This window comes from Acomys russatus, chromosome X (genome assembly GCF_903995435.1).
Source record: "Acomys russatus chromosome X, mAcoRus1.1, whole genome shotgun sequence".
Classification (NCBI taxonomy): domain Eukaryota; kingdom Metazoa; phylum Chordata; class Mammalia; order Rodentia; family Muridae; genus Acomys; species Acomys russatus.
Window position 1 is genome coordinate 123,748,266 of NC_067169.1, and position 13,097 is coordinate 123,761,362.

At 53.0% G+C, this 13,097-nt stretch overlaps 2 protein-coding genes across 2 annotated transcripts; one reads left to right on the forward strand and one right to left on the reverse strand.

The window, feature by feature from the left end:
- Positions 1-454: 454 nt before the first annotated feature.
- On the forward strand, positions 455-814 carry LOC127185533 (histone H2A-Bbd type 2/3-like). The gene has a single exon (XM_051141961.1). The coding sequence runs from the start codon at positions 455-457 to the stop codon at positions 812-814; it is 360 nt and encodes a 119-aa protein (XP_050997918.1).
- An 8,324-nt stretch (positions 815-9,138) lies between these two features.
- LOC127185534 (PWWP domain-containing DNA repair factor 3B-like) lies at positions 9,139-11,267 on the reverse strand. Its single transcript, XM_051141962.1, has one exon. The coding sequence runs from the start codon at positions 11,245-11,247 to the stop codon at positions 9,139-9,141; it is 2,109 nt and encodes a 702-aa protein (XP_050997919.1). The 5' UTR covers positions 11,248-11,267.
- Between the last annotated feature and the right edge of the window lie 1,830 nt (positions 11,268-13,097).

Genomic DNA, 13,097 nt, shown 5'->3' on the forward strand with positions numbered 1-13,097 from the left:
GGGGGCGGGGAAAGTACCATAGAAGCCGGAAGTAGAGAAGGATTGGTTCTCCAGGGCAACACTGAGTTGCCGCCACCCCCTTCCCGCACCACCCATCCCACCTCCCCACCTCCCCCACCCCACACCCCTTTCCCCCATCCCCATTCCCGGCGGGCATCTTATTTCCTAGAAGGCTCCTCTGGCGACAGAGGTGTCAAGGGGACCTCGGTGCCCCTAGCGAGGGCATGCCAGGAACCTTGCCATGTCATCAGCGCGAGCGCGGGACCGGGCTGCAACCAATGAGAGAGAGGCCACTAGGACGCGCCACCAGGAGCAGAGGACCATTGGGCCTTGGCATCATCCATCCGGGTCCCTCCCTCGAGGCCCACAGCCCAACGGCCCAGCCAAGCGCAGCAGCCAGGTGGAGCCCAGCCGGCCTGTGAGGTCTCACTCGGAGACTAGCATGCCCTGAGCCATGCAGACCAGCCGTCGTCGAGGGGCTTCGTCTCGCAGCTCCCCCACCTCCAGAGCCCAGCTGACCTTGTCTGTGAGCCTGGTGGAGCACCATCTTCGGGAGGGCGGCCATGGCCCACGGCTGAGCGAAAAGGCGCCCATCTTCCTGACTGCCATCCTGGAGTTCCTGGTGAGCAGTCTACTGGAGCAGGCAAGAGATGAGGCCCAACGCCAAGGCGCCCAGAGGCTCATCACCCCGCAGCTGCTGGAGGCCGCTGTCTACAGCAACGCCCTGCTTGGACAACTGCTCCAATCCGTCACCATCTCCCAGGTGGCCCTGCCTGAGGCCCACAGGAGTCGCCAGGGCCGCAATGGTCCCTAGCTAGGAGCCTCTGCCTCAGTTCCCCTTTGCCGCCACCGTTGCCGCCTTCCCTGCTGCCTTCGCTGTCGCAGCCCTTGCTGTCACCTGGCTCTGAGTTCCCCACCAGCCCATCTGCCTGCCCCTGCTATCCATCCCACTCCATTAGTTCATCCCACCCTGTCTTTCCCACAGTCAGCCCTGCTTACCTGGGCACCCTGGTTGCTTGTGTTCTTATTAAAGCTTTAGTTTGAGAAAAGCATGGCCTTGCTTCCCTGGCTGTTCCTTAGGGGATGTGAAGGGCACGGGGGTGGGTGTGAGGGTGCTACTTGGGGAGGAGGGCGCGGTCGGCCTAGTTGAAGGGACACAGGGGGTGGTAGTGCTGCTGGGTGACCCACAGACTGGTGTCCCTAGCATTTCCTTGGGGCGTGAGGTGGTGGGGGTGGGAGGACGCCTTGGTGGGCCTAGGTGAAGGGACACAGGGGCTGGGAGTGCTGCTGGGGCACCCACAGGCTGATTGAGGGCAGAGGGGAGGTGGACCTAGTTAAATGAACACAGGGTGGAGGAGTGCTGCTGGGTGGCCCACAGGCTGGTTTCCCTACCTTTTCCTTTGGGCAGGAGGTGGTAGTGGGGAGAGGAGGGCACGGTGGGCCCTTGGTGAAGGAACACAGGGGCTGGTAGTGCCGCTGGGGGATCCACAGGCTGGTGTCTCTACTTTTTCCTTTGTGCAGGAGTTAGGAGTAGAAAGTGAGGTCAGAGAGTGAAGTGGGCCAAGTTGAAAGGACACTGGGGTGGGAGTGCCGCTGGGTGACCCACTGGATGGTGTCCCTAGCTTGTCCGTTGTGCAGGAGTTAGGCATAGAAAGTGGGGGCCAAGGGTGAGTTGGGCACAGTTGAGGGAATACAGGGTGTGGGAGTACTCCTGGGGGACCCACAGACTGGTTTCCCTAGCTTTTCCTTAGGGCAGGAGGTGGGATTGGAAGGGGAGGGCAGAGGGTGGGTTGGGCCTAGCTGAAGAAACACATTTGCTGGGAATGGTTCTGGGTGACCCACAGGCTGGTTTCCCTAGCTTTTCCTTGGGGCAGGAGGTAGGAGTGGAAAGTGGGGTCCCGAGTGTGAGGTGGCCCTAGTGGGAGGAAAGAGGGGTGGAATTCAGGCAGGAGGGGGTGGGGAGGTGGTGGGGTGAGGGTGACCTACATACAGGCTGGTTTCCCTAACTTTTCCTTCGGGGATGATGTGGGAGTAGGGGCAGAAGGTGAGGCTGGCTTAGCAGCAGGAACACAGTGGTGTTGGGGCCAGGTGTGGAAGGCAGGCAGGGATGGCAGAGGAGGACTGACAGGCTTCTCTGGAGGAAGAGGAGGAGGACTGCGTGAGGCATGGCACGCACGATGCACCTCCTGTCTCTGAAGCAGTCTGGTCCAGCCTGGGCCAGCTGGGTCAGAGTGATGGCCTTTGCCTAGGAGACCAGGGAGCAGAGGCAGTCAGGTTAGGGATGCAGACAGGACAGTGGCAGCATGCGGGGCCTAGGCTCATCTAGGACCACAACTCAGGATTAGTCCTTGGATGGTCAGCAAGGTCCCACAAGGAGGCTTCCCTGCAATACAGATGACCAAGATGTAACCTAGCCTGCCTGCACCTGAAGCATCCCACCACCTGAGGCCTTGGCTGGCCTGACTCTGAGGTTTTAAGAGGCCATATCCCGAGGCTCAAACTCCACACCACATACTGGTTTTCTGTGCACCCATCTGACACTTGGCTTACCCTGACCCTTGATTTATGTCTCTCTGGGCCCCACCCTCAGCATACCTCTTTGGCAGCTGGTTTCACCCCACAGAATCTCATTCGCATATAGGGCTGGCAGCCAGATAGAACCTGCAACAACCTCCTGGTGCCTGGAGCTGAAGACCTCTCCGTGTGCTCTGGGCAAGGAGGTCACAGCTACCTCCTACTTCCTGCTCCAAACAGCATCAGCTGTATGTGCCTCAGCAGAGCGTGGACACACCTCCCAACTTCAGCTGAGGTCACGTCTTGGAGTAGCTCTGCACTGTCCTATCCGTCTCAGCCCTGACACCACCTCTTCTAGCTGCCCACTTCCCTGTGATCTCACCACACTGTCATGCCCTCCTGTGCCAAAATGGAGATTAAGAATTTCATCGGACGATCCTAGTACGGCAGATATAGGAAAACATAAACAGGCAGCATAGGTGGACATCTAATGAAAATTTAAAAAATAAAAATAAGAGCACACACTATTTGAAAGCTTCAGCAGTCTATAAAAATGAAATTCTGCCATTTGTAGTCACATGGAGGCAGCTGTAAGGCACTGAGAGAGAAAACAAGCTGATACAGAACACCAAATAAAGCCTATTACCTTTCATGTGTGAAAACACACAAACACACACACACACACACACACACACACACACACACACACACAGTTAAGGTACCTGAAACCAGAAGAAAGACTTTTAGGAACAGGGCTCATTGGAAGATAGCAAATTTGGAATGAAATAAAGGTTTGAAGATGGTGGCTGGATATACACTATGCTGACGTAACACCGCAGATGTCATTTATTCATAAAATGATAACTTCAAATTTTAATTAAATTAAAGAAAAACAAGAAGAGATGGGTCGTTCATAGGAAAACATGAAAATGGGGAGTATGAAAAGTCATGGCAATCAGTGTTATGAGACAAGTTTTCTGTTTAACACTATGCTATACAAATACAAAAATGGGAACATTATAAGTAAATTATGAGACGACTTGAAATGGATTGTACAAAAAGTTTCCAACCTTTGAGAAATAGGCACTGGAAAAGAAACAATAAATCTTAATTCAGAGTTAGGTGTACATCTAGGCTGAGCAATAAAAATGAATAAAGCATACTACAAAAGATGCTCCTGTAAACACCCATCCAAAATACTGAAGCCATAAACGTCTGCTCAGATAAGTGTGGACAAACCAAAGGTAAGGGCAGGCGTCTTTCAGCCAGTGTTGGATACAGCGCTGAGATGAGTCCTCATGTCTTTGGGAAACGCCAGAGCCACTACAAGCTCGAGACCTACCTGGTAGGTCTGGGTTCTGCTGTGGGGGGTCATGTAAACAGTTTAACACATCTGAACAAGCTTGTGGGCAAGCACCTAGCCAAGCCTGTTGCTTGGTGAGGTCCACCCAGCAATTGTGCCCAGGGGCCCCATGGCTTGCAGTGGCACAGGCTTGTAATGGGAACTGAACTGTCTTGAGCTGCAAAGGCCCACAGCACTTTTTTTTTTTTTTTTTTTTTTTTTAGTGTGCCCACCTATCTAGCTCTCCTCTCTGGAACCAGATGGGCGGTACCCAAAGACTTCAAAGAGTGTCACAGGGAAGGGTCCCTAGCCCCTACCCATGGGTGCAGCAGGCAAAGCTGTCCCATCCACTCCCCTAGGGTCCTGGGGTCCTGACAGAGCTTTCTCAGGATGGTGAAACCAGTGAGATTTGGAAGTGAGAGTCAGGACACCATGGGCCAATCCTGGGTCCCAACCCCTCTTCACAAACCTAGGAGGACAGGGCTCATGATGCTGCCTGCAGACCCTCCTTACCCAGGAAGGTGGGCCACACCTAGCTAAACGTCCAAGAAAAGAACAACCCTGCCTCTGCTAAAGCAAGCATGACAACAAAGGCATATGCCTGACAGAGTGTGACTGTCCTGGGGTGAAGGCAGGCAGATGGGCTGGATGGGGGGGGCGGTGTTGGGGGGTATGGGGCGCAGAAGAGGCAGTGGAATGTGTGAAGGCTGCATCTGGGCAAGCATGCAGGGAAGATGCCTGAACAGGGCACTGTGGGACTAAGGCCTAGGAAGCCTGGGACACCCTCAACTCTCTTTTAAATGATCCCTCCTGTGGAACTATGGACTGACCGTGGGAGAATGTCTGAACTCCATGGAGAGAGAGAGTGTGTGTGTGTCCCTAGACCCTCAACCTGCACACATGCTCTCCTGTTACTCCTCTCAGACCCTGTGGCCCTGACAAACCTTCCCCAGGCTGACCCCTCGGGCCTTTTCCAGTTTCATGGGGAATTCAGGCTCAAGAAATCACTTCCTGGACAACCAAGGGTCCCAGGATACCTAGTTACTGTGCTATGGAGAAAGGCCTCACAGCACTGTCCCCTCCTTAATCCACTCTCTCCCTCTCCCTCAAGAGGGGTCACAACCCGAATGACTTTACTTCCAGAAGTGAACTACCCTAGGCCCCAGGAGACTTTGTCCTTCAGCCTGGGAACCCTAAGTCACAGCAAGCCCCCCCAAAACTCCTCTTACTCTGGAGGGTGGTCACTGCTAGGGAGAAGTCACTTCTGGAAGTGTATGTACTACAGTGGGTCAGGACATCAGTCACTCCACTAGGGACGTGTACCTCAGAGCAATCTCCCCCCTACCCCTCTTACAAAATCTGTGGAAGGAATCAGACTCCATAAGACTGAGCTGCCAGAATTCAAGAGTGTGGAAACAAGAAAATGAATCTCTAGGAAGTGAAATTACCTGGGACCCTTAAACCTAGAAACATCTTTGCACATGAGCCATATGACCCCCATTTTTGCTCCAGACCTTTGTGTTTCTTGTTCAGGAGGTTGGGAACATGGACAGTGGGCCACTGGTGTTATTAGTGATGCTCCCTAAAGCAGTTCTGGGCTCTATCCCAGAAACTGAGAGTCAGGCTCCCTGGAAGTGAAACCTGCTGCATCCAGGCATTGCTACATCAGAGGTTACTCCCACCCTAGCCTGTACCCTTGCTCATTTTGTAATCACTAAACTGCACGAGGGGAAATTAAAACATTTCATTACAAAAATAGACAAAAGTAAGTGGTGGACACTCAGCCAGCTATACAGAAGATACCGGAAAGAACATTATCATCAGAAAACAAATATAAATTCATCAAAGAGGCCACTGTTGAAACATAAACAATAACAGGAGAAGCAATCAAAAATGCCGAAGACAACACCACAGGTCACGTGCAGTAAACTTGGAACCCCTACCCAGATCCAGCCAATGGACAAGACATTCTCAACAGTTGAGTGGAGAGTGGGGTCTGACTTTCACACGTACTCTGGTGCCCCATATTTGACCACGTCCCCTTGACGGGGAGACCTGGTGGCACTCAGAGGAATAATAGCAGGTTACCAAGAAGAGACTTGATGCCCTATGAGCATATACAGGGGGAGGAAGTCCCCCTCAGTCACAGTCATAGGGGAGGGGAGTAAGGGGAAAATGGGAGGGAGGGAGGAATGGGAGGATACAAGGGATGGGATAACCATTGAGATGTAATGTGAATATTATCAATAAAAAAAGGGAAAAATCATGGTATCAGTAGTTTGTCAGAATGTTAGAAATTTATCTGTTTTGAGAATCAAGCCATCAATCCTCTTTCCAAATAAATCACTGTGATTCATTAAAAAAAAAAAAAAAAGAAAAAAGAAAAAGAAAACACCACAAGTCAAAAAAATGGAAAGGAATTAATACAAACCTTTCAAAGACAACTCTCCATACTGATAGTCTCAATTCACCATCCAAAAGACACAGATTACTATACAGAATTTTAAAAAATGGGAGCCTTCATTTTTCTGTCTCTAAGAAATACAGGTGTAGCTATTTTAATGTAAGACAAAATGAAATTCAAGCCAAGAAGAAAAGAGATAAAGACAATTCCTTCATTCTCATCACTGGAATATTCAGGCACGAGAGAACAGTAGTCTTAAAATACATGCGTCAAACACAGGGATACAAACTGTGATGGAAAAATGTAAAGCCACAGTTAAAGACCAGTACGGTAATAGTGGGTGAGTTCAACACCATTTGCCACTAATAGAGAAGCCATCTGGATTAAAAGTAAATAGAGGGATGCTAAGGACGAATAGCAGTATCAATTGGATGGACATAAAAGAGTATACCAACTGAAGGCCAGCAAGACACATGGCACCTAAGGGACATTTGGCAAAACTGGACACACGTTAAGAGAGAAAAGAAAGCTAATGAAGCCATGAACGGTGATAAAGCATCCTATATTCTAAAAGGAAACAAAGGAATAAAGCAAACTATTAGTATCAAAAGAAAGTATATTTTACAGAACTTGGCAAAACAAAATGGGAGAGTCGAATTTAGAACTTATTAAAGATAGGCATGGTGGCACATGCCCAGAATCCCAACGCTCAAGGAGGGAGAGGCAGGCAGGTCTCTAAGTTCAAGGCTAGACTGGTCTACAAAGCAAGTCCAGGACAGCCTGGCTACTCACAGAAACCCTGTCTAATTAACCAAATAAGAACTGGACTGCCCCGGTGCCTGGGTATGTAGAACACAATGACCTTAGACTCGCCCTTCTCTTGGGAAAGCCATGAATGGACTCGAATTCTTAATTCTTGCCCTACACGGAGTCAGAATCAGCAAGGAGGGAGGTGTCCATGACTCATATACTTTTTAAAAGTGACAAAGGATTGAGTTGTACCATGTCGGCGGCTTTTACAGAGAGACGATTTATAGCACTGAGGGAAAACTTGGTTCCATTTTAAAATCTTCTTCACTTTGTCTTTGCCATGTGTACACGTTCGTTTCTGTGTGTACCTGGACCTGAAATCCAGAAGCTGACGTCAGCTGTCTTCCTCATTTGCTCTTCACATTAGTTTGTTTAGACATGGTCTCCTGCAGAACCCGGTGCTTGCCAATTCAGCTCCACTGCCTGGTCAGCAAGCCCCAGGGGTCCTGTCCCTGAGGTCCCACTCCCGAGAATACCAGCACCTGCACCGTGCTTGGCCCTATACCCAGGTGAGAGCCCACTGTGTGCAGAAAGGAAAGGCAGTAGTTAGCGTCAAGGACTCAGGTTCAGCATTCTCCAGTGCAACAGGAAGGGAACATGTGCTGGGAATCCAGAGGCACTGGCTGGGGGACACATGGGTGTTTACAGGGATTCAGCAGAGAACAGGGCACAATGGCCCCAGCCACTCATAAGGCTGTACTTCCGGGTCCACAGAGGCGCCGATCCAGTGCCCCATCTCTGAAATACACCAAGGACTGTGGTCCAAGAGGGGGAAATGGGACCTTCAGCGCGGTGGGGCCAGGCTGTTTGTCATCAGTACACCCCAGGTGTCAGTGACTCCAAGGAATGACAGCCCCCTCCTTCTCCTGCAAATACCTGAAGGCGCTGATCTCAGGACTCTGAGGAAAGCTGAGATGGTGATGTCTGCTGCAGACAGTCAGCCCACAGGGTTGGCAAATCTTTCTCATTATGAGTATGAAGCATCTGGGGAGTGGAGGGTGGCTGAGAGAGCAAAGGGCTTCCTGAATGGGGCGGGGCTGATGAGTTCAGTGCGTTAAAAGAGAGGTATATGGACAGGCATGTTTAATCTCAGCACTCTGGTGAAAAACACAGGAGGATCAAAAGAGCTGCCTGGCCAGCCATTCTAGCACAATCAGTGAGCAACAGGTTCAGTCACAGATCCTGTCTCCAAAAGTTGAGGAATAACACTGAAGACACCAGATTTTGACCTCAGATTATCTGCAACTTGTACACACACACACACACACACACACACACACACACACAGAGAGAGAGAGAGAGAGAGAGAGAGAGAGAGAGAGAGAGAGAGAGAGAGAGAGAGAGAGAGACAGAGACAGAGACAGAGACAGAGACAGAGACAGAGACAGAGACAGACAGACAGACAAAGACAGACACAGACACAGACACAGACACAGACACAGACACAGAGATTGCCATACATCGTGTTCTTTGAAAGCAGGCTATCTCCAGGGTCGCATTTCCCTTCTCTGGCTTCAAAGACGAGTCACAAAACACACATCCTCTCCTTCAGTGTGAGTGAGTGAAGAGCGAGGTAGTGGAGAAAACTCTGGAACCCGGGCCCCATCTATAGCATCTATAGAAGACAGAGAGGAGGACAAGGAAGTATGGGGGAGTCCGAGACAAGGCGTCATGAGGAACCTGGTGTGCCTTCTGGGTGCATAGGGTCCCTGCAGAGAGTGCAAGGCTGTGGGCCTAGCTAGCCAATACTCCACACAGGGCTGCTGAGGTTCCAGGGAGGTGTGCCCTCGGGACTTCTGGGTACTCGGGCTCAGGGCAAAGAGGGCTAGGCCTGGCCTGAAGCTGACAGGATTTGTAGATCCCATCTAGACATCTGCACTGTCAAGCACGAAAGTGAAGATTTATTTCTGGGGGGGGAAGAAAATGCTCCCCCACCCTGCCAGTGAGGAGCTTCCACAGTACCCATAACACGCCCCACAGGCTCAGGGATGTTCCTATTTGGGGGGTGCATCCTGTCTCCTATCTTGGGGATTTCCAGGGGCGATGGGTAAAAGGAGGGAGGTCCCTTCTAAGAAGTGGGGCCAAGCGCAGGAGGGGCTCTGCCAGTCTGAACCCTGGCTGCTGACCTCTTGCGGGCCGCCTTTAAGATGGTCTTGTCGAAGAGCTCTTTCTCGCGGTAGTGCACCGGCGGGCCACGCAGGTACTTCTCTTCTGCCTCCTTGTAGCTGAGCTCCTCCAGGGCAGCGATGGAGCAGATGATTGCTTCTGGAAGAAGAACCTCCATGGTAAAGCGCACTATGTCGCCTCTTGTCAGGGAGAGCAGGGACTCATCTGCCTCCTTGGCTATTTCTTGCAAATGCCTGGCCACGAGATGCAACTGGTCGTCATCCTCCAGGTAGGTCTCAACGCAGAAGACGTCCCTCTTTGATGTGCGGAGGTCGTCCAGCCGCTTGGACTGTTTTCTGCCCTTCACGATGTCCAGCAGGTGCTGGTCGGCCCCCTTCCTCTTGACGATGAAGTCTACGATCTTCTTGTTGGCTCTGTCCCAGGAAGCCCTGGTGCGGTCAGGCAGGAGTTTCCTGCAGGGCCGCTTCCCAGCCAGGGTCATCTCCTCCTCCCAGTCTTCCAAGTCGGCATAGCTCACCTTGGGGAAGTCAATGTGCAGGTCGCCCTCTTGGATGGCCCTCCTTAGCGGGGAGCTGGCTCGGGAGGTGTAGTAGTCCATAAAGGAGCCCAGGGAGGAGCCACAGGCCAGGCCCTCTCTGTAGTGGTCGATCACTGAGAAGCACCAGCTGATGCCCGGGCCGTACACTCTGCTGGCTCTCCTCAAGAGCGATCTCTTCTCCCCACAGTCCAGAGGCTTCAGCTTGCAGAGAGGGACGCGGACACCCCTGCGCTCAAGCTGCATGCTGCCCTCGATCAACAGGACCCTCGCCATCTTGTCGTGTTGGCTGACGCTCTTGACCACCGCTGGCCAGAAAGGAAGGTCCTGACATTTGAACCAGACCAGCATTCCTCCTTCAATGGTATCCGGACCCTGGGCAGAGGAAGCCACCTTGGTGGCTTGGCTGTCTTCTTGAATTGCGTCCCCTCTCCTCTGGAACCTGGTGCTGGCCGCCTTTGAGTGCACATGAGTTTCCAGTTCCGGGACCCTGCACAGGGGACACAGCACGTGGATCTTCCTTTTTGTGCTAGCAAGGCGGAGTGACCTCCGCAGCCTCCGGATAGGAGGCACGCGGGCTGCTGATGCCCCCTTTACAACCGGCTTCAGGGTCCCCGGGCTTGGGTCCTTGTTGTCCTCTGGGAGGGCAGTCTTCTTCCTCTGGCCTCCAATAGCCCGGATCTCTAGGCCTGCACAGGATGCTCTTGCTTGTGGCTTCGGGGCTTTGGGCGAGGTGGAGACGCGCCTTCTCCTCCTCCTCCTCGGTGGCCCAGGGGCAGCCTGCTGCTCATTTTTAGCCTGGGCGCCCTCCGTGGAGTCTGGGGCACTCCGAGGCCTGTGCTTGGATGTGCTCAGCTTTCTCTTGCCTGGATTACCAGCAGCCTTTCCTGCAGGTGCTGGGGACCTTGGCCACACTCTGCTGCCTCTTAGCACACTCCCTTGCCCTTCAAAGTGAGGGGGCCCAACAGCACTGTGGGCCTGGGCTTTCCCCCTTTGCACAGCAGGCACATTCTGTGAGCTCCTCACCACAGGACCCCGGGGGCGGCCCCGCTGCTTCCCAGGACTCCTCTGGGAGAGCCCTTGGCCTCTCTGACTGCACGATTGTAGGCGAAGGCTCTGGAACGGGCTGGAGCTGGCCTGCTCTTTGGGAGCCTTTGGAGCCTCCATGCTGGTTCTTTGGCCTTGTGCCCTCCTTCCTGGAAACAAGTGCCTTTCCTCGCCCAGAACATCCAGTGCCACCTCGAGGGCTCCCTTGTATGCCCTGGTCTGCCCTGGCGAGCCACTGCCCTGTGACCCCTTCCCTGCCAAGGAGGCCACGGCTAAGATTTTGGACTTGGTTAGGGGCTTCGCCTCGGTGCTCCTCACTCTCGTCTTCTCACCCACTGACAGGATTTGCACCTCCAGGAAAGGTGCCCCTCTCCTCTTACTATGGGCTGAGGTCCTGGGTCTCGACAAGACCCTTGCAGGCCACAGCTGGCCCTTCCATTTGCAGAGCACATACTCTGCAGAGTCCATGGTGACTGGACTCTGGGGCTGTGCTGATCACGAACCACAGGGTTGCGGTGGGCTCCTTGACTGCCTGCGGGTCCTCTCCGGCCTGGCTGCCCTGCCTGAGGTGCTGGCCTCCCTCCAGAGTCTGGTGGAGAAGCTTGAAGTGACTTCTTCACTCAGGGTGATGTGGTGGGCATGGGCATACCCTGGAGGGTGGGAGAGGGAAACAGAGCTGCATGAGGAAGGAAATAGCCTTTAGTGGACACGGGAGCATCAGCGCAGTGAGGTGAGGCGAGGGAAATCGAGGGAGCTCACAGAAGTCTGTTCTCCAGGTGCAGGAGAAGATACGGAAGGTTCCCGAGAGTGTGTGCCACATACTCATAACCATTTTGTTTCCCACCCTGAGGCTGGGGTGGTGCACTTCTTCCCAGAGAGGTGGGTGTCTTTACAAGGCTTGTGTATTTTCTTGCCCACCCAGTCAGTACCTTGGGGATCCCTGGGACGCCCTTGCAGAGGATGGGGTTCGGAGGGGGAAGCCTCATTGGAGTCTTTCCTAAGGAGATAGTCCTGCTCTGCCACACCCCCTCTGAGCCAGGAAACCTGTGGACACCTAGTGCACGTGCCTTCCATACTTGTGGGATTCCTGGTTGAGCAGCAAGGAGGTGGAGAAATCTTCGTGGTAATTTTCATAACATGACAAGCAGGGAGGGATGGCTGCTATCATAGCTCCTGCCCTCCCCACCCCCGACCTGCTCCAATCTTTTGGTTCAGATCTGTGGTTCCCAACTCCATCCTGCACCTCAGTATGGAATCGAGTGTCCACGGGGCACACTTGGGGAGATCCCCCAAGAGAAAGCACTCCATTGTGGAGAAATGGACAGACTCGGCAGTGTCAGATGGAGTGAGTGTCTCTGTTGGAGCTGTACACCCTCCTGCTGCAAATGTCTAGTCTGGAATAGACTCTGCACACCATATCTGCCTGTGACGGGCAGCACAGTTCCTCCAACTGTTCCCAGACCAGAGAACTCTCCTGCCCACAACCCCTGTGCCCTAATTTTAATCCATAACGTCTTAGACAGGTAGAAAATCACAGCAGCTACTTGTCGACCCGAGTGATGACTTGTCTGTCCATCCCTAGTCCAGTACTAATCAATGTCATCGGTAGAGTAGCAATCCTGTTCATGTTCCCCCGTACTGTGCCTCTCAGCATAGTTACTTCCCCTCGGACTTCTAGGTGGAATCTTATACCTTCTTCACCCTCCCTTCTCTGTGTGTTGCGTGCACCTGAGCAATTTTACTAATCTCCCTTGGATTTCTTGGGGAATCTCATACTTGGTAGGCCCCGCCTGTCCTCCTTCTCTCTCTTCTCGTCTCTTCCCCTCTCTCTCTCTCTCGTCCTCTCTCCCTCTCGCGCTCTCTCTCCTCCTCTCTCTCTCTCTCTCTCTCTCTCTGTGTGTGTGTGTGTGTGTGTGTGCATTGCACATTTCCGTTTGCATGTGCGTGAGAGTGTGAGCATGCAAACACGTTTGCACTTGTGTGTGTGTGCACGCATGCATGCGTGTGCGAGTTTGGGGGTGGTGGCTACTCTGTTCGTGACTGTGTCTGCCTTGAGCCTGTCAGGTCCCTATCAGCACTGAGCATGTCATGTGTGCCCATGGGAAACAATGCCCACATCGGTCTCATCCTCAGAAGAGGCCCTCTGTGCTCGCTTTGAAGGACTACAGCACAGCGGAAGAACTAGGAAGGGCTCAGGTCCCACCTCTGCTGTCTGTTCATTCAAGGATGCAAGTGATTTCCTGTCACTCCCTGGGCACCATAAGCCACAGTGAGGCAGAGCACTGTGGACTCAGGGCTCATGACGTAGTGTCCAGAGG